Genomic DNA, 24,069 nt, shown 5'->3' on the forward strand with positions numbered 1-24,069 from the left:
GAACAAGGTGCATCAAAGAGTGAAACAGGGCAAGAATACCTGCAAGATTAATGCCAGAGCAGCTCTCTATTAGGGATTGCCAGATAATTTGGATAATGGATATCCAGATTTCAAATTATCTGATATCAATTTTGGATATCTAAATGGATAATCTGAATATGTATCCAGATAACCCAATAGTACAGATAATCTAGATATGAGACTTAATTCGGTTATTTCTGATATCCAAGTGTTCAGGTCGCTATTGACTTTTTCAAGTTGAAAAAGTTATTCTGGTACGAATGGTGCCTGAAATTAAGGAAGTAATGACCAAATAAATGATTTGGACACCAAACTGAGAATGTTATATTCTAAACTGTGACTCACTTACATTTTCTGTTATGGTGAAAAACTTTATGGATTTATACTGAACTTTGTAATGCAGATATCTGTTTTAGGGGAGGTAGGCTGGAAAGATTAACATTAAAAAAAAAATGTGGAGAATGCATAAAACAGATAAACAGACCGATTGGATGAAGGATTTGCAGAGAATCTGTACAGTAAAAATATGAACATTACGAATAAAATAACATGCAGAAAGCTTGTAAAATGGATAATGAAAAACTGTCCAGATAATGCACACACATTTGGATAATCCAAATACCTAGATATGTATTTGTAATCTAGATTAAAAAGTACCAGATATTCGGATGAAATTTTATCCAGTTTTGGTCATCATTACTCTCTATGGTCGAAGTTCTTAGTATGTTGACCATCATTCTGTGCACAGCCGGTTTCTCCACCATGCACATTGGCTTGTCCACCTCAGCATTTTGGGAGTGATTTTTCTGAAGACACATGTAATTTCTCCTTTCAAATCCTAAATGGAGTTCATATGAATTCTGATAATCCGCCAAACACATGAGTAATGCATACCACCATGACAAGGCTTTTAACAGCATCATTCAGACAGACATCTATCAGAAAGCTGATGAATTATTATTACCACACAGTGTATGTGAGGAGCATAAACACTCCTCAACCTACATCATCTTTTTATCATAATTTCACTTTCGAATTATACTTTCTTCCACTATAAATAGTATCCCACAGTGTAGATTGTGTTAAATTTTTATTGGCCAAAAGATTCTACAGAAGAATAGAGATTATTTGATTTGTTTATTCCATTATAATATCAATGGCAAGGGAAATAGATCCCCGAAATAATTCAGAAAAGCACATTTTGTATGCCAATGATATTTGTGCATCTTACGCTACCTCACTCCTAACAAATCCAAGGACAATATATTTTGAGTTTGAATTTTGCACACACAGGCTAATTGAGACTGCATGTACAGTTTAAAGTGGGATCTGAACCACTATCTGCCTCCACTGGGCATCAAACCTGGGACCTCTTGATTGCAAGGTGACAATGTTACCACTACGCCAATACATGAACTACAAAGGGAACTTTCATCCAATGTGATGATGATAAACCTATTCCTATTACACAGAACATTTGAGGAAAATTTGCTTTGTTTCACCTGTAGATGGTCAAATTAGGGATGAATAAATTTAACAAAAAGTTGATACATGCATTTTTTTTATTCCATTACACATTCCATACAAATAATAAATATACAACTTTGATTGAAGGATCTGCCTCTAGAAGAACTCCACTTAGCCACTTCTCCATCATAAACACATTGATTTAATACTTACCACAAATTAAAGTGTGTTGTCATATGGCCATAGTTGAATTAAACCACGGAATGCATCAGTAACCATTAGTTAATTTACATGTTGATGTTTTACTTTGTAGATTTGCCTTGCCTGTAAAAGAATGAGAAAATACATTTGCAATTACCTGCAGTAATGTTTCAGAATTAACACTGCAGTGGTCGCATGGATCACAATAGTGATCTATTCATATATATTCATATTTTCATGTGCTACTGCAGTTTGACAACACTTTTGACCTTGGCTCCCAGTCTACACCTTCCTGGAACAGTCCACGGACTATGTTTGCACCCGTTATTTGAAATGCATCATTGTTGACTTGTTATTAGAACTCATATTTCAATAGAGCACAATAGTGATCCACGCGACCATTGACGGCAGTGTTTTAGGATATGCACTATTTCTATATACGGTATATGAATATGTAGAAATTTTCAGCAAAAAATGCAGGCTCGACCAGGACTCGAACTCGGGTCTCTGGCATACCGTGCCATTGCTATAACCACTGAGCTACCGAGCCGGCCTGGCCTCGCCTGATTTTTCGCTATTGCTGTCTTACCTGCATGGAACACCTCCTGTGTGTGCCTAATCTTCAATATGAGTATGTGTTTCTAAAATCTGTTATACATATATGAAGTGGGTGTGTCCAGACCACAAGAAACCTATTTTTGAATTTTTCATGGAAAGATAATAACAAAAGTAAGTTTCTAAGATATGTATTTTTGTTTGGTTTCATCACATCCACATGTAATGCACTACATTAAGAATTTCCTCCCTACGGTAATGTGTTGACTGAAATAACTTATGATTTTTTGTTAAGTGAACCAGAATACTTAAAAAAGAACATTCTCGCTATAAAACCAGACAAATTTTGAACAATAATGGGTGAACTGCAATGTTAACCAGTCACTAAATGCTAATTTTAATTAAGTATTTTAACACACAACAACATAATCTCTGAATAAAGTTATGCAATTCTGATAGATTAGGAAATATTAATCTATAAATAAGTGTGAAAAACTAAATATGCTGACCAAGGCAATAATTTATTTTATTAAAAACATAAACTAAACGTAACGTTTCAACCTTCTAGCAAGGTCTTCTTCAGACTCTGTATCAAGATACAAAAACAGGGTATTATATATACACACAAACATTACTCCCTCCAGACTATTTAGAAAGTTGTTTGGAACTTTCTAGCAGGTGGCTTTCACTTGACAACTTTACTTTCACCTAAAAGGCTAAACACAATTACTTCCATATAGAATGTGGTTGGACTTTTTAATCTCACGCTCTTTTCCCTTCATTTTTCTTCCTTCTGCTCTCCTCTTTGTCTCTTGTCCTCTCCACTCTTTCTAACATCTTCTTCCATTCTTTGTTTAACTTCAGTCCACCCATTCCAGTTCATTGTGTCTTCTTCACCTTTCTTCTCTATTTCCTTGGCTTCCTTCCATTTTCTCACTAGCATTCTCTTCTCCCTTCCTATCTGCTTAGCCTCATCCCACTCTATGTCATGTCCTGTTTCTCTCGTGTGTTCAAATTAAATATTGCATTTCTCTCTCTCTTAAGTCGTACATCATCCCTATGTTGTTTCAACCTGTCTTTCAGCCTTTTTTTCGTTTCTCCTATGTACACACTCTGACATTCTTTACATTTCACTTCGTAGATAATCCCTTCATCTTCCTCTTCTCTGTTTTCCTTTTTCTTGTTTGTATTCCTCGCTATTCCTAAGATGCTTGTCCCTCCCTTCCTGTAAGTTTTAATTTAATTATATTGATGAAAAGGAAGAGAGGACAAGAAATTGAAACCGCTTGGCATCAGAAGAAGTGTGCAGCAGGGGTATTCTGCCACAAAAGAAGTGATGTAAGTGAGGTGACAAAAATAAATTTTATAAAGAATATGAAGGACAGAATCAAGAAAATATGCATGAAAGAATGTGAAAAAGAAGGCAAAATAAATAGCCTATGGAAACAGCTGGAAAAGAATGGCTATGAGAAGCAGGATAGACTGGACATAAACAGAAGAAGGAAGAAAACAGGCAGGGAAGAATTGGAAGAGAAAGAAAAAGAGAGAAGGTTTGGAATAAGGAGTATGGGGAAGACCACAGAAAAGATATGCTAAGTGCTTAGAAAAGCGGGAATTAAAACTTACAGGAAGGGAGGTTTGGTTTGATTTGGTGTTTTAAGTCCACTTTATGCGCAGTAAGGCTAATCGGGACTGGACCTACAGTTTAAAGTGGAATCCGAACCACTTGTGCCTCCACCGGGTATCGAACCCGGGACCCCTTGATTACAAGGCAATGACGCTACCACTGCGCCATGGGGGAGGCCACAGGAAGGGAGGGAGAATCATCTTAGGAATAGCGAGGAATGCAAAGAAGAAAAAGGAAAACAGAGAAGAGGAAGATGAAGGGATTATCTACGAAGTGAAATGTAAAGAATGTCAGAGTGTGTACATAGGAGAAACGAAAAAAAAAAGGCTGAAAGACAGGTTGAAACAACATAGGGATGATGTACGACTTAAGAGAGAGAGAAATGCAATATTTAATTTGAACACACGAGAGAAACAGGACATGACATAGAGTGGGATGAGGCTAAGCAGATAGGAAGGGAGAAGAGAATGCTAGTGAGAAAATGGAAGGAAGCCAAGGAAATAGAGAAGAAAGGTGAAGAAGACACAATTAACTGGAACTGAAGTTAAACAAAGAATGGAAGAAGATGTTACAAAGGGCGGAGAGGAAAGAGAGAAAGAGGAGAGGAGAAGGAAGAAAAATGAAGGGAAAAGAGCATGAGATTAAAAGTCCAACCACATTCTATATGGAAGTAATTGTGTTTAGCTTTTTAGGTGAAAGTAAAGTTGTCAAGTGAAAGCCACCTGCTAGAAAGTTCCAAACAACTTTCTAAATAGTCTGGAGGGAGTAATGTTTGTGTGTGTATATAATACCCTGTTTTTGTATCTTGTTACTTTTGTACTTGATACAGAGTCTGAAGAAGACCTTGCTAGAAGGTTGAAACGTTACGTTTAGTTTATGTTTTTAATAAAATAAATTATTGCCTTGGTCAGCATATTTAGTTTTTCATAATCATGGAAACAAGGCTTAATGGTGTTATATAAATAAGTGGTATGTACAATGAAGTATTTAGTAACGCAAGAACAATTACACTGGTTGAATTTATTGTTCTTATTATTTCTTGTACGAGAAATCGCTGACTTACCTTTGATTACACAAGAGAACTAGGTTTTGCACTGCAGTTAACGTAGACTGCTCATTCTGTCCAGTTACAAGATGCCTATCCACCACAACATGGACACTGTCAACCTCACTTGCTGAGAAGACTCCGCCATTCTCCCTTACACTGTCCTCTGGTATGACAGGCAGAGTGGCAAACTCTGAAGAGCGGGCAAGTTCAAATACTGATGACTGGAATAAGATGAACTTTATGCTAGACTTCATTCATCAATAAATAAACAGGTTAGTGTCGTAGAACTGAAGTATTATAAACACCAGCACTAAATGTAGCTACATGCAGTTTGGAAATGAAAACAAGAACATTGAAACTGAACCTTGTGCTCAGTTGGCATTTTGCTACTTTAGAATTTATTTTTTGTTTGTTTGTTTGTTAGTGTTAAGTCTGCTTTTTGCTCAGATCGGTTAATCAGAACTAAAACTATGGTTCAAAGCGGGATCTGAACCACTGTGCAGTGTACTTCCATCAAGAAACAAACTCAAGATCTTGGTTTACAAGGTTACAGAATTTGCCACTACACTGAAAACCATTTTATGTGAGAACTATCAATTTAACAGATTTAAATTGAACACGAACACACTAAATTAACTGAATTAGCTATATGAAATAGTTTGCAGAAAACGCAAGATATATAACTTAACAAAATGTTAGGTTAAAATTAATGCTCAATCAGTGATCAAATCTGGGTCTTTGGCACCAGCGATTTCCACAACTTAGATCTCTGTGTGACTTTACAATGTCCATTCAGGATATGTGTACAAGCTCCTTCATGTACCTAATTCCACGGAATATAATGTCCATAGAAAACATCAGTGTTTACATGACCAAGGTGTCCAAAGACAAGTAACGTTATACCTAGAAATTGCTGAAATTGACATACTGGTAATGTGCTGATTGCTCACAATTAAATACCAACTAAAGGTTAAAAGATTAAAAATCAGTAACTTACGTGTGTGAGCATGAGATTTATCGAATTACGTTTCGAAGGTTATACTACCTCCTTCTTCTTACGGATTTTTCAATTTTCTCGGAAACACCCTTAAAATATGGAATCCCGACAAAATACGTGTTCTTTTCACCGTTTCCTACCTCTGTTTTATCTTCATCTTTATCATTTTGTGATAGTTCTTACCATAGAAGAACAAGATGCAATCTGTAGTTTCGATGTTATTAATCTGTATCCCAGTGTCCCCCGGGACAAAGCCGGGGATTGCTTGTATAGATAGTTAATAGACCAAAATGTTGAAATCTTGGTCGCCTGGGAATATTTCAGGTGGTTTTTTCTCATTACGGGGTACAATTACTTCTACGTTAACGATAAAATCTTCCGACAAAAAGAGGGTTGGCCATGGGTAACCCCATTTCCGGCCTCGTGGCCAACATTTTCATGCACTATGTCGAAATAGCTGCCATGGAGCATGTGGGGGGATGGGTAAAATACTATGGGAGATACGTAGATGACATCCTCATCATAGGGAATGAAAACAAACTTGATAGCATTTTCAACCAATTGGGCAAGCAAGATCCCAGAATTGGTTTTACCAGAGAGGATCTGGCCAACAGAAAGATTCACTTTCTAGACTTGTGCCTTACTAAAACCGGTCAACGGATTGTAACAGGGGTCTTTCATAAACCGTTGGCTGGCGAGCTGTACCTCCATAAGAGATCCCAACATTCGAATAGAACTAAGTTAAATGTTTTTCTTAACTTTTTCATTCATGCCGAAAGGCTGTGCAATGACGAAAAAGAGAAAGAAGAAGAATGCATAAAGAAGGTGGGTATAAAGAATGGGTATACTATCCGCGACATGGGAAAGTAGCTAGGAAAGCAAAAAAGATTGTTAGACAAGAACTATCACAAAATGATAAAGATGAAGATAAAACAGAGGTAGGAAACGGTGAAAAGAACACGTATTTTGTCGGGATTCCATATTTTAAGGGTGTTTCCGAGAAAATTGAAAAATCCGTAAGGGGATACGGGATAAAATGTGGGGTGAGAGCACCTCGGAGCATTGAAAAACACTTCACGTCTTATAAGAAAGGGAGAGGAGATAGGTGTGATAACCCTGAAGAGCAAAAGGGAGTGTACAGGATAGTATGTGAATGCAGAAAGGAATATGTGGGACAGACCGGGAGGAGTATGCAAATTAGGTGGGGCGAGCATGATAAAGATGTAAAGGAGGGTATACCCAAGACAGGATTATCTGAACACATATTAGTTAACCAGCATAAGATCGCCAAAAGAGAAGTCATTAGGAAGATTAACAATAAATTGGACAGGAATGTGTATGAGGCAGCCTATATATGCGCGGATAATAGGAATAAACTCAATAGGGATGATGGGAATTTGGAAGACGGCTGGATAAACTTTTTTAAAAAATGGGATAAAGCCGCCGGGAATAGAGACGAGATGGGCTTCCATGTTACCCCTGAGGTTAGGAAAGCCGCAGAGGTGGAAGTTGAATTCACCTTGGATTGGTGACTCACGAGCCCCAGTTGAGGAAAGACCGGGGGGAGGAGTTTTCCTTCTCCAGGTATGAGCTGACACCGTGCATTCGCCTACCCCGAGCACCGAACGGCAGTTCGCCTTCATCAGCTTTGAACGTTCTTTTGTTTTTATAGAGTTTTGTGTGGTTTTAGTATGTGTATTTTACATTATTTTTTTAGAAAGTGTCTTCCTATACCATTTTAACCTAAATCCTCAACCATCACTTTCTCGACGAGGCACCATGTCAGGTGTCTGAAAACATCGCATCAACCTGAAGAAGGAGGTAGTATAACCTTCGAAACGTAGTTCGATAAATCTCATGCTCACACATGTAAGTTACTGATTTTTAATCTTTTAACCTTTAGTTGGTGCGGAAATTGAGGGGAGGACATAGATTGGCTTGGCAGCTCAGTGGTAGAGAATGTCAAAGGCCTAGGTATGATCAACCAGGAGGTTGAGTTGCAATTCTTAGGTAGGTTATGACACAAATAGAGTTTAATTCTGTTAATTGATATTACATCTATTCTACATATGTACTGTGAGATGGTTGACACTCATATAACCATTTGTCACAATGAAAACTCATAAATGTGTTACTTACTAGTTCAAAATACAAAAACACCAATGATTCATTGCAATAATTATACTATTACTCAGAAAAACACATACATAATTTATGGTAAATTTAAAAACAGAATTTAGCATCAATGTAAGCATAGCAATCCTATCTTAAAAAATCTGACTTGATTTATCACAACATTTCTTTCTCTTTATACAAAGCAAGGGGTTTGGCAGCATGCCAAGGAGCTCCACTCAAAAACTGGAAAGTGAAGAACAGAAAAGTGAAATGCTATAGAATTCATCACATTTTTTTAAGATGCAACAAAATTTATTAAACAGTTCTGAATTTTATATACCTGCTTATAATGGAATATGTCTGTATTATTCTTTTAAATCATGAAATAAATTTATAAGAAAAATTTGTAAGTTTAGTTTTGCCTACGAAGTTAAAAAAACAAGAACCTTTAACAGCCTATCAATAAAAGTGTGTATTGAAAATGGCAGTTTGTGAGGAAGAGAGAATATAGGCATCTCTGATTACAAACATGATAGGCTTATATATAAGTTATTCTTAAACAACTATACCTGTTTATACCTGTCACATTTGATAGGACTTATCAGAGCGAGTCTCTGTGTCCACTACAAGGTTACATGTATTTGTAGATGAATTACCCGATTCCTAACTGAAGAGGAGATACGGAGAACAAAAAAGTTTTTTTAACTTCGAATGTGTATTACATGTTTCTGTCTTTGCACAACACGAACAGAACTGGCAAGGTTGGAGGTGGTTTGCCTCTTTCTTTTAGAGTGAATTTTCCTCTAAAACTAAATACCTTTCAAGCATGTTCTCAATAAATCATACTGAATATGATATTCAATATGATATTCCACAGCACTATTATATGCACATGTCCACCTCACTACACAAATACACACCTGAACATGACATTATCAAATAACAATAAAAAAAAAGAACCCATCCACCTGGGTATCCAGGTTCATGACACAAATTTCTTCCAATGGCATTTCTTGATATCCATTGCAAGAAATTCCCACCCTAAAACTCCTTTTGCCCACATTAAAATTCCATATTCTGTTTATTGTTCTTTAACAAAAAGTTGATTAAAGAAATTTAAAGGTAATGAAATAATCACTAAAAAAAACCCACAAGAAATTAAAAATAAAGTAGTATATAATGAAATCAATGAATTTGAATTTAAAATTTTGGGTGCATCAGCACGTAGGCTATTTTGCACCCGTCACTTTATATGGGATCCAGCCCCTTACCAGAACTAAAATAACATAACTGTAATGTCGTGTCGTAAGTAAAATATTAAAATATTCTGACCGGTTAAAAGCTGAGGTTGCTAAGAGGCACTCAGCACACATAAGGCCAAAACACAGAACAACACACAGAATTATACTGGCCATGTGGCCAGTCACCAGAGCCTCATTCGTCTGCAAAATGCAGTCCAGGGTGTACTATGTGGAAGTGAGGTTGACAATTGGGTGTACTATGTGGAAGGTCACCCCCTTACACCCCTGAAATCAATGACTTAGCTTTAAAATGAAATTTATCAAATCTTTAACTTCAGTCATTAGATTGGTTACATTTTCTACCGCATGCATTTCTGCAATTACAGTAACAGAAAATTTCCATATTTCTGTGTACAGGAGAAGAACAACAATATATGTGAAACAAAAAATGGAAATGAGCACAGAGATAAACATTAATGTATGATGGTCTAAATTTCTCAGTTTCTAGCATATTTTAGATCTTCTCTTTCTGCAATTCTTACCTCCAAAATTCCCCATTAAAGGGAATTTCCCACTGCATCACTGAACTTTCACTGACAATGCTGAGCAAAACTAGAATTGCTGCTTTCCATTTGCCATTAGTATTGCAAATCCTGGCGATGACATCGAGCCTAACAACAGCTTACCGACACTTTTCCAGCATTTTGACCATTAGTGGGGTCTGCAAAAATGCCAGTCGACACTTTCATGGAGTGTAATTAATTAGCAAAGTTGCTTTTTATTTTGCACCAGTTTTGTGTGAAAGCCCTGAATTTTGTATCAGCATAACATGTAATTTAATATTCTGATCTAATTCTTGAATATTTTAGAGCAAAAATCTTGATGCATATAGTTAGAGTGGCATATTTCCACACTAATATCAATCAATATCAATGGAAGTTTCCAGGTTTGAGTCTCAGTCATCAGTAGAGAACAGATTTTTAGTTGCTAAAAAAAGAGGGATTTAGGACTTAATAAACTCCATTTTAGGACTTATAGATGCTTATAATAAATGAATAGGCATAATTATTAATTAATAATAATTTTATGAAATAACTGGTTTTAGATGTAATTTATATAAAAAGTTACTATTTTTAGTGCAATGGATACTATTCTTTGATTATAAAAATTATATAATTTGTCCAATGTAAAAACTTTATCATATTTTGAAGTACTGCGCCACCATATGCTTTTCAATGTTCTTGTGCTGAAGTTCTTCCAGTCATCTGTGAGTGTACGCTTGTACAGTCACGGACACTTCTGGGTTGTAACAATCCTATTAACTTTCAATGTGATTGTTACAACCCAGAAGCGTCTATGGAGAAACTTCTGTCCACGCCGCAGGAAGATATTGGTGCAAACTTCATAAATTCAACTACTCCTGACTCCCCATGGCAGATTTGGTTCTCTCTGAGGCATAGTGGTAACGTCGTCGCCTTGTAACGAAAAAAGGTCATAAGTTTGATATCCGTTGGAGGCACATAGTGGTTCAGATCCCACTTTCCACTGTAGGTCAAGACCCGATTAGTCTATTTGTGCATAAAGTGTGCTAATAAAACTCAACCTCAAAACTCAAATGGCAGGCAGGTTCGCAGTGATCTTCTCTCCATAAGACGGAGTTATTCTTGGAATCTTCCTGCGCTCTTGCACTGTTGGAGGCTGGGAATAATGCCGGCCCAGTTTAACAACTAAATGATTTTATAGCTAGGATTCTATCCCAAAACGGTCCTCAGGTTTGTTGAGTATGCTCTACCTACGATCCTTTTAATTGCCTGGGAAGTACAGCATTTAACAAAGAAGAACGCTTCATCCTGTCAGTTTGCTCCACATTCACATTTTTCCAATTTTGTAATGCAAGCTGGAAGATGGTCCTATAGAATTTGAATACAGGGGTGCTGTGTATATGAAACATAAAGATCTCTAAATAGCATATGTCTAGGATGTAGGGGAAAGAAAAAAAAAAAAAAAAAAAAAAAAAAAAGGCATGAACCTAGAAATCCGTTCCCTAGTCATGAGTGCTATTTGTGTTTGCAAATAAATGTCATCTAATCCATACTCAACTTCATTGTCATGCCAAAAAGTGTCAGAAAAGGAATCTAATATAACAAAAAATGAATGTGAAAAAATATTTAGGCACACAAACATAATACAGTACATAAATAAGCATGAAACAGAATAACAGCAATATAGCAGCTGATGCAGCTTTGGTACAATGAATTTTATGTAACTTTTAACTGTTTTTCCACTTAAAATAGTATCGGCATCAGTTTCAATTAGTATTAACCTGGGATCAGTGGCACCCACTTTGAGTCATGCAGTCGGCCGTAGGTAAGCACAGCGTTCATTCTTGATTTTCAGGTATATTTCATTTCATTTTTATGTTTATTTATTTATATATATATATATATATATATATATATATATATATATAATGGATAAAAATAAGGAGGGCCAAAAGGGCTAAGTAAAAATCAAAGAAGGTAAAAGGAAACCCTCACCGGACAGTAGAAAAATTCAAAATTTTCGCTAGCTTAGTAGCATCATCGGTGTGAGACAAAAGAGACAGAACCGGAAGTTGGGGCCCTGCAGAGTTGCCAGGTCCCCATCAAAGAAGAAGCGGTGCGTAGAACGAAAAAACACTGTTTCGTTACCAGGCTCATCGTAAACTGTGAGTGTGTAGGATGAGTTGGGAGGGAGGGCGGGTGAGGGATGGGCATTACTGGGTGACCTTGTTCAGGCCAGGTGGAGTGGTTGCACTCATGGCCGATATATAGGCCCTCTCCCATCTTTTGCGAACAGAGGTTTTGGCTGGTTGGGGTAGGAGATGGATGATCCCTACCCGGAAGAAGTCATTGAAACTGATGTTGTGGTGGTTGGTGTGGACGGCGACAGTGAAGTCCAGGTTGTGGGTGGAGGAGTGGTGATTATTGATGCGGAGGTTGAGGGCCGTTGATGTTTCCCCCAGGTAAAAATCACCACAGATGTTGCAGGTGAGGATGTAGATAAGCTTTGAGGCATGGCAGGTCCCTTTGGGATGGAGGGTAAATTTGCCAGTGGCCGTGTGCACCTGGAGGGTGTGAGAGGTAATGAGGATGGGGCAGGTCTTGCACCTGGGGCGGTTGCATTTATGGGCAGGGGGGTGTTGGATGTGTGGTGAAGGAGTGTTGTGGACTAGGATGTTTTGGAGGTTGGGGGGGGGGCATTTGAAAACCACTCTGGGTTTGTCGGGAAATATGTTTTGGTTTCAGGATCACTGTGGAGAATTGGGAGAAGAGAGTGTAGAGTGTGCCTGATTTTGTTGATGTGGGGATGATATTGGGTGATGAGTGCAGGTGGGTTGGTGGCAGCAGGTTTCGTATGCTACTCACTTGTAGCTCCCCAATTTCCTCACGATGGTGGGTTGCCACCAGTACTATACACAGGCCAAGAACCCAGGCAGACTCAAATCCATGCCATCCTGCAGTCGGAGTCCAAAGCACAGCACCTTAGACCACATGGTCACGGAGAAGAACTGACTAAATAATGTTCAAATCTAAATTTAAAAATGTAACGTAATTGGTCGTAGGTAAGCTCTGCACTCACTCTAACAACACTCCTTCCACCTCTCTCATCCTGCCGTTTATGTCATCTCATTAGAATGTGATAAGGTCACTTGTGACACTAACTTTACTCAAACCTAGTTCTCACATGTCACTTTTTATTTAAGGAATAATTTGTCGCAAAAGGAAGGAAGAAAGAAAGTTGATGATTTTATTGCTTGGTACTTCAGGAGTCCCAAACAAAAGCTGTATGGGATATACTAATTTTTTCCTACATTTTAATTTTGATGCCAAAACAGATGGCATATCAGAAGTTCACACAAATCCCCCTTCTAATAACAGTAAAAAAAAAAAAAAACAGTATCAAAGCACATATAGTTGGGATTCAATTTCAGAACTTTCACTATTAATTTAGGCACTACAAATATTAAATATTGTAAATCATGAACTACCAGGAAGACTCCATCGTTCAAGTTACAATACTTTTTTACCCTTTTTTCTTCATTTAGTTCTTTTGTGCATGAGGAAGAAAATGCTTACCCCAGTCACACAATAGGATTTGAAGCTCCATGGTGAATGTTTGTCTTCTCGAGCTGACAGCAATGCAGCAACACCCATACCAATCGCACAGACAAGTTCTGAAAGGAAAGGGCAAAGTAAAGTATAGAATATGCCCTACAAATAAAGTGAGTAATTTATGTTTTCGATACTTGTTCTCTTAAGTACAGCAGGGCAGCATCACAATGTTATTGAAATATGCCATGCACCATATGCAGTTATTAGTCATTGTTTTATCTTCAGGAACTTAGAAAGTATAAACAACATGGGCAAAACGTAGGTCAGAATTAAACATCACAAAACAACCTTCTATAAAGTGTGCAAAACTTATTACTGTAACATCTAAAGAACAAATCTGTATGAAAAAAAATTGAGTGAGTTGCATACAAACACACAGAAGAAAAGAAATGTGATTTAGTATCTCAAACAATTACAGCACCAAATGTGAGATCAAGCTATCAATTTCCAACTTTTGTGCCATAAGCTATCTCATATAGCTAGTTCAGTTTGAATTTTACTACATACATATTTAACTTGTTTTCTTGCTATTTTAGTTACAAAATTATCATCAAATCACAACTGATAAATATAATACAGTACATGTTAAACACTATTTCTGAAATTAAAAAATATATGCTCTGTGTAACAAACCTTGAAATTCAATTATTTAAGTTTACTGATCCATCAATGCTAATTCAAACTGCATTAACTTGACTGGAATAATAATATGTACAGGTTTAAGCTATTCTTAACAAATTTTTACATGTCATATTGGAATTCCCCATGATTTTGTAGCTTCGAGAGTGATTTACCTGAACTTTATGGTTTAGTGCATCCACTTATAAATATTGTAACACTATGTTTCGAGAGAGAATAGTTAAAAAAAAAAGCACTAGACAATGAATAATGTCCAGTTAACATTACATGCTAATGAAGAACCAGTGTCGCTAACATTCAGGAAATTATTTATAGTATTTTTTTCTAAATAACAAATATATCACAACACACCAGTTACAAACAAAAGAGTCAATGTACGTGTCAGAAATAACAATATCACACACATTAAGTATTATGTGAAATATATCATGTTGATTGCACAATGTGCAAAATATTTACACTCATTTTGGTACAATTTGATTTGGTGTAATTGAAGCTTATTTATTTTACTTGAATATTTTAATTTTCATACACATCATAATAATCCATTGAAAGCACTACTGAATGTAATTTCAATATGACTTACACACTCAAAAAATGAATTAAATAAAAATTACGAGGGTGAATCAAATATGAACGAGCCTTGTGCGGAAAAACAAAATTTATTGAAGGAAACAGAGACATTGCCACATCCTATTTTTCCACATAGTCTCCGCCCTTAGTGATACATTTTTACCAATGTTGTGGTAGGTTCTTGATGCCGTTCTCGTAGAATGAAGCTGGGCGGGTAGCCAACCAGTTGCGCACAAAGGTTTCCACCTGATCATTGGTCGCAAATCGCTCGCCCCCAAGTGCTTCCTTGAGGGGTCCGATCAGGTGAAAATCACATGGTGAAAGGCCTGGGCTGTATGGTGGATGCGGAAGCGGTTCCCAGTGCATTTCCACCAGTTTCTGCCACGTAACACCTGCTGTATGGGGTCTGGTGTTGTCGTGGAGGAACAAGACCTAACGGATGGGACAGCCTCGTCGTTTGCGTCGATACTGCACCTTAACTTGATCCAGGAGGCCGCAGTAGTAGGGTGAGTTGATGGTCCGATGTTCGTGTAAAAAATCCACCAGTAGGATCCCCCTCCAGTCCCAAAACACCGTGGCCAACACCTTCCCCGCAGACAACAGAACTTTGGCCTTCACGGGGTTTTCTTCGCCTTTCCTCCTCCACTCCATGCTGGCACGCTTAGATGCTGGGATGTAATGATGCACCCATGTCTCCTCACAGGTAACGATGCGATGCAAAAACGCTTCCCCTTCCACGTCAAAACGAGTGTGAAGCTGGCGAGCAATGCAAACTCGGTCATCTTTTTGAGCAACATTCAGCAGCTTGGGAACCCACCGAGCTGTGATTTTGCGGAAGCCCAAGTGCTTTGTGATGATTGATTGGACACTTCCATAGCTCACACCAAGTTCTGCCGCAATTTGCTTCACAGTGACTCGGCGATCCTGTTCGACAAGCTCACGAACACGAGCCATGTTGTCATTCATCACACTTGTGCAAGGATGACGGGGGTGCACTTCATTTGCAACACGTTCACGGCCTTGCTGGAATTCCTTACACCACACCTTCACTCTTCCCCACGAGAGGGTACCATTCCCAAACTGGGCCTGCAGTCTCCGGTAAATTTCGGCCGGTTTGACTTTTTTCCTGGGCGAGGAACTTGATGATTATGCGTTGTGCAACAGACACTGGCACACTCTGCTCACTCATCGTGAGAGCTACTAAACGAAGCATGCGACACGCCGGCTGTTTTGGTTCCTGACTCACGACAGCCCCACCTACCGGCCGCACATGCCCAATCACACCCTGCTACCCATTCCAACGCTTAGCCAATCAAGGCTCGTTCATATTTGATTCACCCTCGTATGTTGGGTTGAGTTGTTGTTTTAAGTCTGCTGTATGCACAGATAGGCTAATCGAACGGAACCTACAGTTCAAAGTGAGATCCGATCCACTATGTGCCTCTAATGGGTATTGAACCTGGAACCCCTTGATTAGATGATAGCATTAGCACTATGCAATCAGGGAGACCTTGAGGCACAACAGGCTCTTACGGGTGCCTTTTGTGGGCGAGAGTTTACCAACAGACCCCTGTTGTGTGCACCAAGACACTTTCTCTTTCACATTGGTTTTCCCAAGGGTCAAACCATTCTTGTTATACTGTTTTACTATTCAGTCATACGAGAAATGTACATAGAAAAAAGGGCCATGATGCACCCTTCCCAATAATGGTTCACTTTTGGTGCCATTTGACAGCACTCCAGCATCTGCAAGCTGTGATACATGACTGATAACAAAAGCTGCACCATTACTCCAGCTCAATCCCACAGATGGCAGTGGCATCGCAAAGTCACTCAGATATATCCCGAACAACCTTCTGTAGAGCTTTAGCAGGAAAAAAATTAAGCTGAAATTATTCCATATAAATTACACATACAAGGAAAAACCAGTTAAAAAGGCAAAGATAGAAGTCACTCACTTTTCTCTCGTATGAAATGGAAGAGTATTTGTCCCAAATCATTGCTGCTTATCAAATCCACTGCAGCTCCTGGCGCATGCGGTATGAGCAAGCAGGAGTACCTGTTTGCTGAAACACAAAATTAATCTTCAAGTACTTGTAGTAATAATGCACCCCACCCCTATGATCTTAACATTTTGTTTGGCAAATATTCAAACAATCACTACATTATTCATGAACATATCATTTGGATTGACTGAAGAATGTACGATGTTTTCCAACTTGAACATGCAAATCTCAATCATTTACATTTACCGGGAATCATCTTAATACCATTTCACCTCCAAAGTTTCTCGGGTTCTTTGCAAATGTTTCTTTATCAATTTCATCTAATCATTGCTCATTCTCATCATCACAATTAGCCAAAAATGGTACGAAAGCCATGATATATATATTTTTTTTAATGATCCACTGTCATTCCTCATACATAGACTCAAATAAGATCAAACTCTTGGTAAAGAAATGAAAGTGCAAGAAGTGTTGCATTTACACAATCTTGTAGGGCTGTGAAAGCTTATTCACTAATAAGAAAATTGGGTAATTATGCGATATAGCCCGAACACCTCTCACTCGTTCATTTTAGCCTTGATACTTACCTATTCTGCATTGTGGAAGATTCTTTAAGGTGAAGTTATGTTTTTTTTCATAAAATAGTGTCAATTATTCATATTACGAGTCATTATTTGTCTTCCTTGTTCCGCTTGGGTAACAGACAATATGGCGTGCACTCGTCATGGATCATCGTGCGTCGTGCTTGTGTTTTGTCGATTTTGAGTGGGTATGCAGTGTTTCAACCTTCTTCACCGAAAAATACCTACTTTCGTGTTCATTATGTCATCACAAACCATTGACGGATAGCCCCAAAAAAACATTCACGATAGCCCCACAAACCATTGACGGATAGCCCCAAAAATTATTCACGATAGCTCCACGAACCATTGACGGATAGCCCCAAAAACCATTCACGATAGCCCCATGGACCATTTCGGGCAAGGTTAGGTTAGGTAAGCATAGTTAAAAAAAAATTCTCGTAAAAAAAAAGGCACATTTGGAAACACTGGCGAGACCGTGTGACTTTCGACGCTCTCGTCATCTGCAGGTACATAACTGAAACAACGGCACAATGTTGTCGCTTTATAGAAAATGCAAGTTCCTTACATAAAAAGTGATTATTTCTAGTTCTACAGCATTCTATGGTGAAGTTTTCAGTTTCCGCGAAAGAAAATACCTCGAAGAACTTCGACAATGCTACAGAAACTGATTTCATTAAGTAGTTTCTCCTGTAAATTTGAAGAAATCCGTTCGGGCGATATCGCATATTTACCGAAAATTGACTATGAGAAAAAATTACATAATTTATAAATAAAAAACAGTTTAGAATTCTTAGGATAAAAATATTACGCATGCATATATTTTCATTGTGTTTTCATGTTTATGAGATTTTCCTTACTCTTCCTGTCCTTAAATTAATTAAAATGCTACCTGCTTATCTTGAATTCTTCTTTCAGTTTATGGATGTTGCAAGCAACTGAACACGATTTTGATGCAATGTTCCAGGAGAACAGAAGCTCCTTCATCTTCTGTTCATCTTGGACTTGTGGGACAAATTTCTGGTGGCTCTAAACTGTCCTATTACAATGAAATTTATACAAGAATTCAATATTTTTGTTGAGCTAACGTGGTCCAATTGGTAGGGTGTCTGGATGCTATACAACAGACCACTAACTCCCCTCTTAGGCTGGCACTGTGAAGGATGAAATAACAAACGTAATGCAACAACCATGCCATGTAGGTATTCAAATGAAGAATCTTCAGAGTTTATATAAAAATTGAGTCACTGCACCACTCAAGCTGGTTCAACCTCAAATGCCAAACCTAATTTCATTAGTCAGATCACCCACCACATTGACAGTACTTGTTTTGTGTGTAAAATAAACATTTCACTTACACAAATAGCCCCAACACACAATACACAAAATTTGTATATGTGGACTTACGATCAATGATTTCTAAGCTGAGAGGCACAGCAAATGCTTTTGTGCGAAAATCATTCAGCCACCTGCGACTCTGCTCATCTTGATTGATGAACTCTGGAGCCTTTCCCTGTCATATGAAAAAGAAAACAAGTTACACTGTCCAGACAGACTAAACAGATTCCATAAAAGCAACAACTAATGAGTACAAATAGATTAGAACAAATTCCAGTTGTAAAGATAAATGAAAATGCAGTTTGATCATTTCAAAGATAAATGTTAATAATAAACACAATAATATTGGTAGTCTAGCATATAATCACATGACAACCTCTATGTACAATAAAAATTTTATAACAAAAAGTGCAATTAATTTTTATTAAAATATATGAACAGCCAAATAGTTCACTTGAAAAATGACAGGGCATATTATATAGGTAACCCATGCAGTGATGAGAACAATTGAATTTCAAATATATGCAACACAGATGCAATTCCATAAAATCATGAGATATTGAGTTTCGTTTGCTCATATTTTTTTGCATGCAATTCTTAGGAAAGTGTTACTACCATTAGAAAACAATAATAATACTTACACCAGGCGTTGCAAGTTGAACAGTGAATGCTGAATGAGTTAATGTAAAGCATTGTATGAATGACTGGGCTGAAACACCTGTAAATTTGGAAATACAAAAATTATGTTAATTTAACTACAAAAAATCTACCCAATGCCCTCCCCCTGCCCCTTCATGACCTTCATTAATCAGAGTCAGTCAGTCTTCCAAGTCCATTTCATGCTCAGTAAGGCTAACTTGGAACTGAACCTACAGTTTCAAGTAGGATCCGAACCAGTATGTGCCTCCCGTGGGTATCAAGCCCATTCCTAAATCCAAGAGAATACTTGTACTCTAATCAGTTAACCCTACATAGGTGCTGCTGACCCTTCGTACACCCACAAGAAAGTTGAAACTATTGAGTGCGTTGTGGCGACTGTGTTTCATATGAACTATTATCCTTGTTTCTAGCTTGCGGAGATGCATTATAAGTGAGTAATTAACAATTTTTTTAAACTTCTTTTTTTCGTGCATTTGTAACAAAATTTGCTTAAAAAAAGTGGTTACAGTAGTCCATGATATGAAGAATTGGTCATATTTTGGGGCTAAATACCTCTCCTATATGTGGTTTCAATGCGTTTAAATAAATTCGCCAAACATCAAAATTAGTACTGAAAAAAAAAGTTTAATAAAATTATATTTTTGTTAGGTTAGGAGTGTTAGGTTTCATGGTGATAGTAATTGCATTATTTTTCAATGCTTTTAAGAAAGTGGTCCAGGATGCTAGGAATTGGATGGTCACATCTTGGTTATTTGTTGTTTCCACATGTTGAAATAATTTTAAGGCATTGTGAAACATCTAAATCTGTAGATTGCATAATCTTATGGTACCAGTATGGTATAGGGAAAACACATTTCACTCGTTCATTTTGTCATTCTTTACATTCGTACTTACCTATTATGCATTGCGAAACATTGTTTAAGGTGGGATTTCGCTTTTTTAATGAAAATAGCTTCAATTTTCCACATATCGAGTAATTGTTGTTCGTTCCTCTCACACACAATATGGCGGAGAAATCTTGACTAGCATTGTCGATGATCAGTGGGTTTGCAGTGTTCCAACCTTCATCGAAAAATACCTACTTTTGTGTTACTCATTTTGTATTTTTTTCCGGGTTCAAAAACCCCACGAACCATGCATGGATAGCCTCACGAACTATGCACGTGTAGCCCCATACACCATTCATGGATGGCCCGACACACCATTCACAGATAGCCCCATGAACCATGCATGGATTGCCCCACAAACCAATCATAAATAGCCCCACGAACCATTCATAAATATCCCCACGAACAATACACGCATAGCCCCACAAACTATTCATAAATAAACGAACCATGCACGGCAAGGTTAGGTTAGGTTCGGTTAGGCAAACATAGTTAAAATTGTCATGTTCTGGCAAAACAATGGTGAGTTTCGAAACACTGACCGAGGGTTACGTCATTGAACGCATGGAACATTTGGTTCACGTAGTCGAACATAATGGAGGAAAGAGCTTTTGTGCATCGGAGAGACATTAATGTCGAAAAATACATGATTTACCGGCCGAATAAGTTGAACAAAGGGAGAAAACACTTCCACGAGCTTTCAAAAGTCTACAGAAACTCAGTTCCGTAAGTAGTTTCTCCTGTAAATTTGAAGAAATGTGTTTTGCCTATACCATACTGTTACCATAATAATAAATACATAAATAAAATTTTAAAAATACGAGGGTGTGTGATCAGTAACCAGCCTTCTACGTTCATAGGCATTTATTTCTTAAAGACTATACATGGCATGACAAATATCCATGGTTTACTGAAGTAATTAACTGTCAAATATATCCCTTGCAATACTTTTCAAATCAAAGATGATCAGTACTGCCCAATTATTATGCAATATTAATGTAAAAATATTTAAGGACAAATACATGTCCGAAAAATAATACACGGACAGAAAACTTGCTGTTTGTAAAATGACATTACATTATCTTGGGACATACATTCAACATAAATTGCTCATAACAATAATCAATGGAAAAATAGTCCTACTAGGCAAGCATGGGTGCTTTGAGGTGAAACAACACGGAAACACAATTTGCACGGTAACAATTGCATCTCCTAACAACAGATTTCTTCATTTTTACACAAGAAAGTACTTACTGAAATGAGTTTGGTAACATTATCGTATGAGGGAAACGGATTCCTTCAAATTTACAGGAGAAAGTACTTACGGAAAACATTTTCTTTAGCGTTGTGGAAGTTCCTGAATGTAGATTTGATTCATTTTAATGTGAATGCGTGTTGTTTTCTGCGAAAATCTCTGTCCGACATGCTGTTTCTGCTCCCGCCATTTGCTTTCTGCACTAGAGTGCAATGTTCCGTGTGTTAAGATGATGCAACCCCGTAGCCAGTGTTTCAGCCTCGCCGTGTTTTCACTAGAACATGACGTGTCGAGTATTTTTAATTATTTTTTTTTAACTATGCTCGCCTAACCTAACTTAACCTAACCTTACGGAAAATGGTTTTTGGGGCTAACGTGAATGGTTTTTGGGGCTAAGTCAATGGTTTGTGGGGCTAACGTCAATGGTTTGCGACATATTAGCATAATTTCAAATCTGGGCACGAAAGTAGATATTTTCCGGTGAACGAGGTTGCAACACTGCATAAATCGACAAAACACTCTCAGAACGCCACCTAAACCAGTACGCTACCACGGCCATAATGTGTTACAGATTCGAAACAACAAGTAACAGAAAGTACTCGTAAATCTAAGAAACAGACATTGATATGAGTTTTTCTAGCATTTAGATTTTCTTTCGTCGTTGAATGTGCTTGAGCGAGAATTCGTGTGTTTTTCACGAAAAATATCTCTCCAACGCACAATTGCCGTTGCAGTTCTTTCCTTCCTCTACGAGAGCCGGATGTTTGTGCATGTTTGATGACGTAACCTCCTTTCAGTGTTTCCAACCATGCCGTTGTTTTTGCAAGCAGATGAAAAAACGAAATATACATTCCTGATATTACTACGACCCAAAATTTTAACTATGTTTGCCTAACCTAACCTAACCTTGCTGGAATTGGGGTAAATATGCGATATCGCTCGGACGGATTTCTTCAAATTTACAGGAGAAAGTACTTACTGAAATGAGTTTCTTTAGCATTCTGGACATTCTTTGAGGTATTTTCTTTCACAGAAAGTAAAAACTTCCTAGTTTAATGCTGCCGAACAAGAATTAATCACTTCTTACGTAAGAAATTGTCATTGCCTGCCACATTATGCCGTTGTTTCCATTATGTGCGTGCAGATGGCGAGAGCGTTGAAAGTCACGCGATCTCTGCAGTGTTTCCAAATGTGCCTTCTTTTTACGAAAATTTCTATTTTTAACTGTCCTTTTTTCGATGAATTTAGGGGTGAAATGAGTGCTAATGGAACCTAACCTAACCTTGTGTGAATGGTTTGTGGGGCTATCCGTGGATGGTTTTAGGGGCTAACGTCAATGGTTTGTGGGGCTACCCATGGATGGATTTTGGGGCTAACGTGCATAGTTTGTGGAGGTAAACATGAAAAAAAAAATCGAAATAGGACCTAATTTTCCGTCATGAAGGTTTGAAACACTGCTTGTGCACTGAAAATCGACAAAACACAAGCTGGCGCATCATGACGCGCGATGATCCATTATGAGTGCATGCTATATTGTCTATTACAGAAGCGGACCAAGTAAGACAAATAATCAATCGTAATATGAAAAGTTAACAGTATTTTCTGGGAAAAGGTCTAACTTCACTTTAAAGAATGTTCCGCAAGGCAAAATAGGTAAGTACCAGTGGTAAAATGAAGGAAATAGATGAGTGAAAGGTGTCCGGGCGTTATCGCATATTTACCGGAAATGGTTTTTGGGGCTATCCGTCAATGGTGTGTGGGACACTTTTCGGTTAAGAAGGTTGGAAACACTGTACACCCACTGATTCACGACGCTGTGCCCGCCATATTGTGTGTTACAGAATCGAAAAAAGGACGAACAATAATTACTGTTATGGACATTATTTTCGTGAGAAATGCAAAATGACACACTACAATGTTCCGCAATGCACAATCTGTAAGTACAAAAGTAAAAAATGACGAAAGAAACGAGTGAGAGGTGTTGTTCGGAGATGTAATTGATACCATTTGCACAAAAAGAACGTTAATAAAGCACGTAGTACATTTGTGTAATGTAGCGGGAGGGAGGGGGTCATGGACATGTCACATAACATACAGAACTTGGGCCCCGATATTTAATCTACATGAAAATTTATGTATGTATGAAAGCGATAACAAAGTCTTTGTGTTTCTGTACTTTTCAGTAGGTCTCATTTAATATTAACAATATGATTTTATTCTTTTTAAGAACATCAATAACGCATCCGTGTGATAAATGGTAAACAATACCTTCTCGACACGAAGGTAAAACTATAAGACAACTTTGTCTCCCGCTACCAGCCATGGAATTAAGTGGTCCTTTCTTTTACAGAACAGAAAAATAATGCTTGGTAGATTTTTTTTACGATTTATTCGATGTGAATAGAAAACCAAATATCGTGCAGTGCATCTAGAATTTCACCACAGACACAGTCAAGACACTTGTTTACTAACGTTTTGCTAGAGACACACTCGTGGAACTCATCTCACCACGCCTTTCGAATGTTTCGATGCTAAACATCACAAAAATATGTAGCTAATCAAGACCAAACTTGACCATCCAAACCTACTCATGTACTCACATAGGATCGGGAAATACTTTTTGTAAAATAAAAATAGAAAGTGAGTAGGTTAGATAGCAAAGGCTTGGTATTTAAAAAAAAATCATTACGTTAGGCATTAAAGG

At 37.7% G+C, this 24,069-nt stretch overlaps 1 protein-coding gene across 1 annotated transcript; it reads right to left on the reverse strand.

The window, feature by feature from the left end:
• Positions 1-1,577: 1,577 nt before the first annotated feature.
• LOC145991429 (glutamine amidotransferase-like class 1 domain-containing protein 1) lies at positions 1,578-23,826 on the reverse strand. The gene is made up of 7 exons (XM_083127429.1): positions 23,634-23,826; positions 19,205-19,281; positions 18,633-18,738; positions 16,597-16,704; positions 13,391-13,488; positions 4,935-5,140; positions 1,578-1,812 (listed from the first exon to the last, which is right to left on the reverse strand). The coding sequence occupies exons 1-7, from the start codon at positions 23,686-23,688 to the stop codon at positions 1,791-1,793; spliced, it is 672 nt and encodes a 223-aa protein (XP_082983555.1). The 5' UTR covers positions 23,689-23,826; the 3' UTR covers positions 1,578-1,790.
• Positions 23,827-24,069: the final 243 nt, after the last annotated feature.

This window comes from Lepisma saccharinum, chromosome 8 (genome assembly GCF_977018435.1).
Source record: "Lepisma saccharinum chromosome 8, izLepSacc3.1, whole genome shotgun sequence".
In the NCBI taxonomy this organism is placed as follows: domain Eukaryota; kingdom Metazoa; phylum Arthropoda; class Insecta; order Zygentoma; family Lepismatidae; genus Lepisma; species Lepisma saccharinum.

Excerpts from the sequence above, each read along its gene's own strand:
- LOC145991429 (XM_083127429.1), bottom strand. The coding sequence starts at position 23,688 with ATGGCTGGTAGCGGGAGACAAAGTTGTCTTATAGTTTTACCTTCGTGT. Across the intron at positions 18,739-19,204 it reads TTCAACTTGCAACGCCTGGT|GGAAAGGCTCCAGAGTTCAT; the intron begins GTAAGTATTATT and ends TTCATATGACAG. Across the intron at positions 13,489-16,596 it reads CCATTTCATACGAGAGAAAA|AACTTGTCTGTGCGATTGGT; the intron begins GTGAGTGACTTC and ends CTTTCCTTTCAG.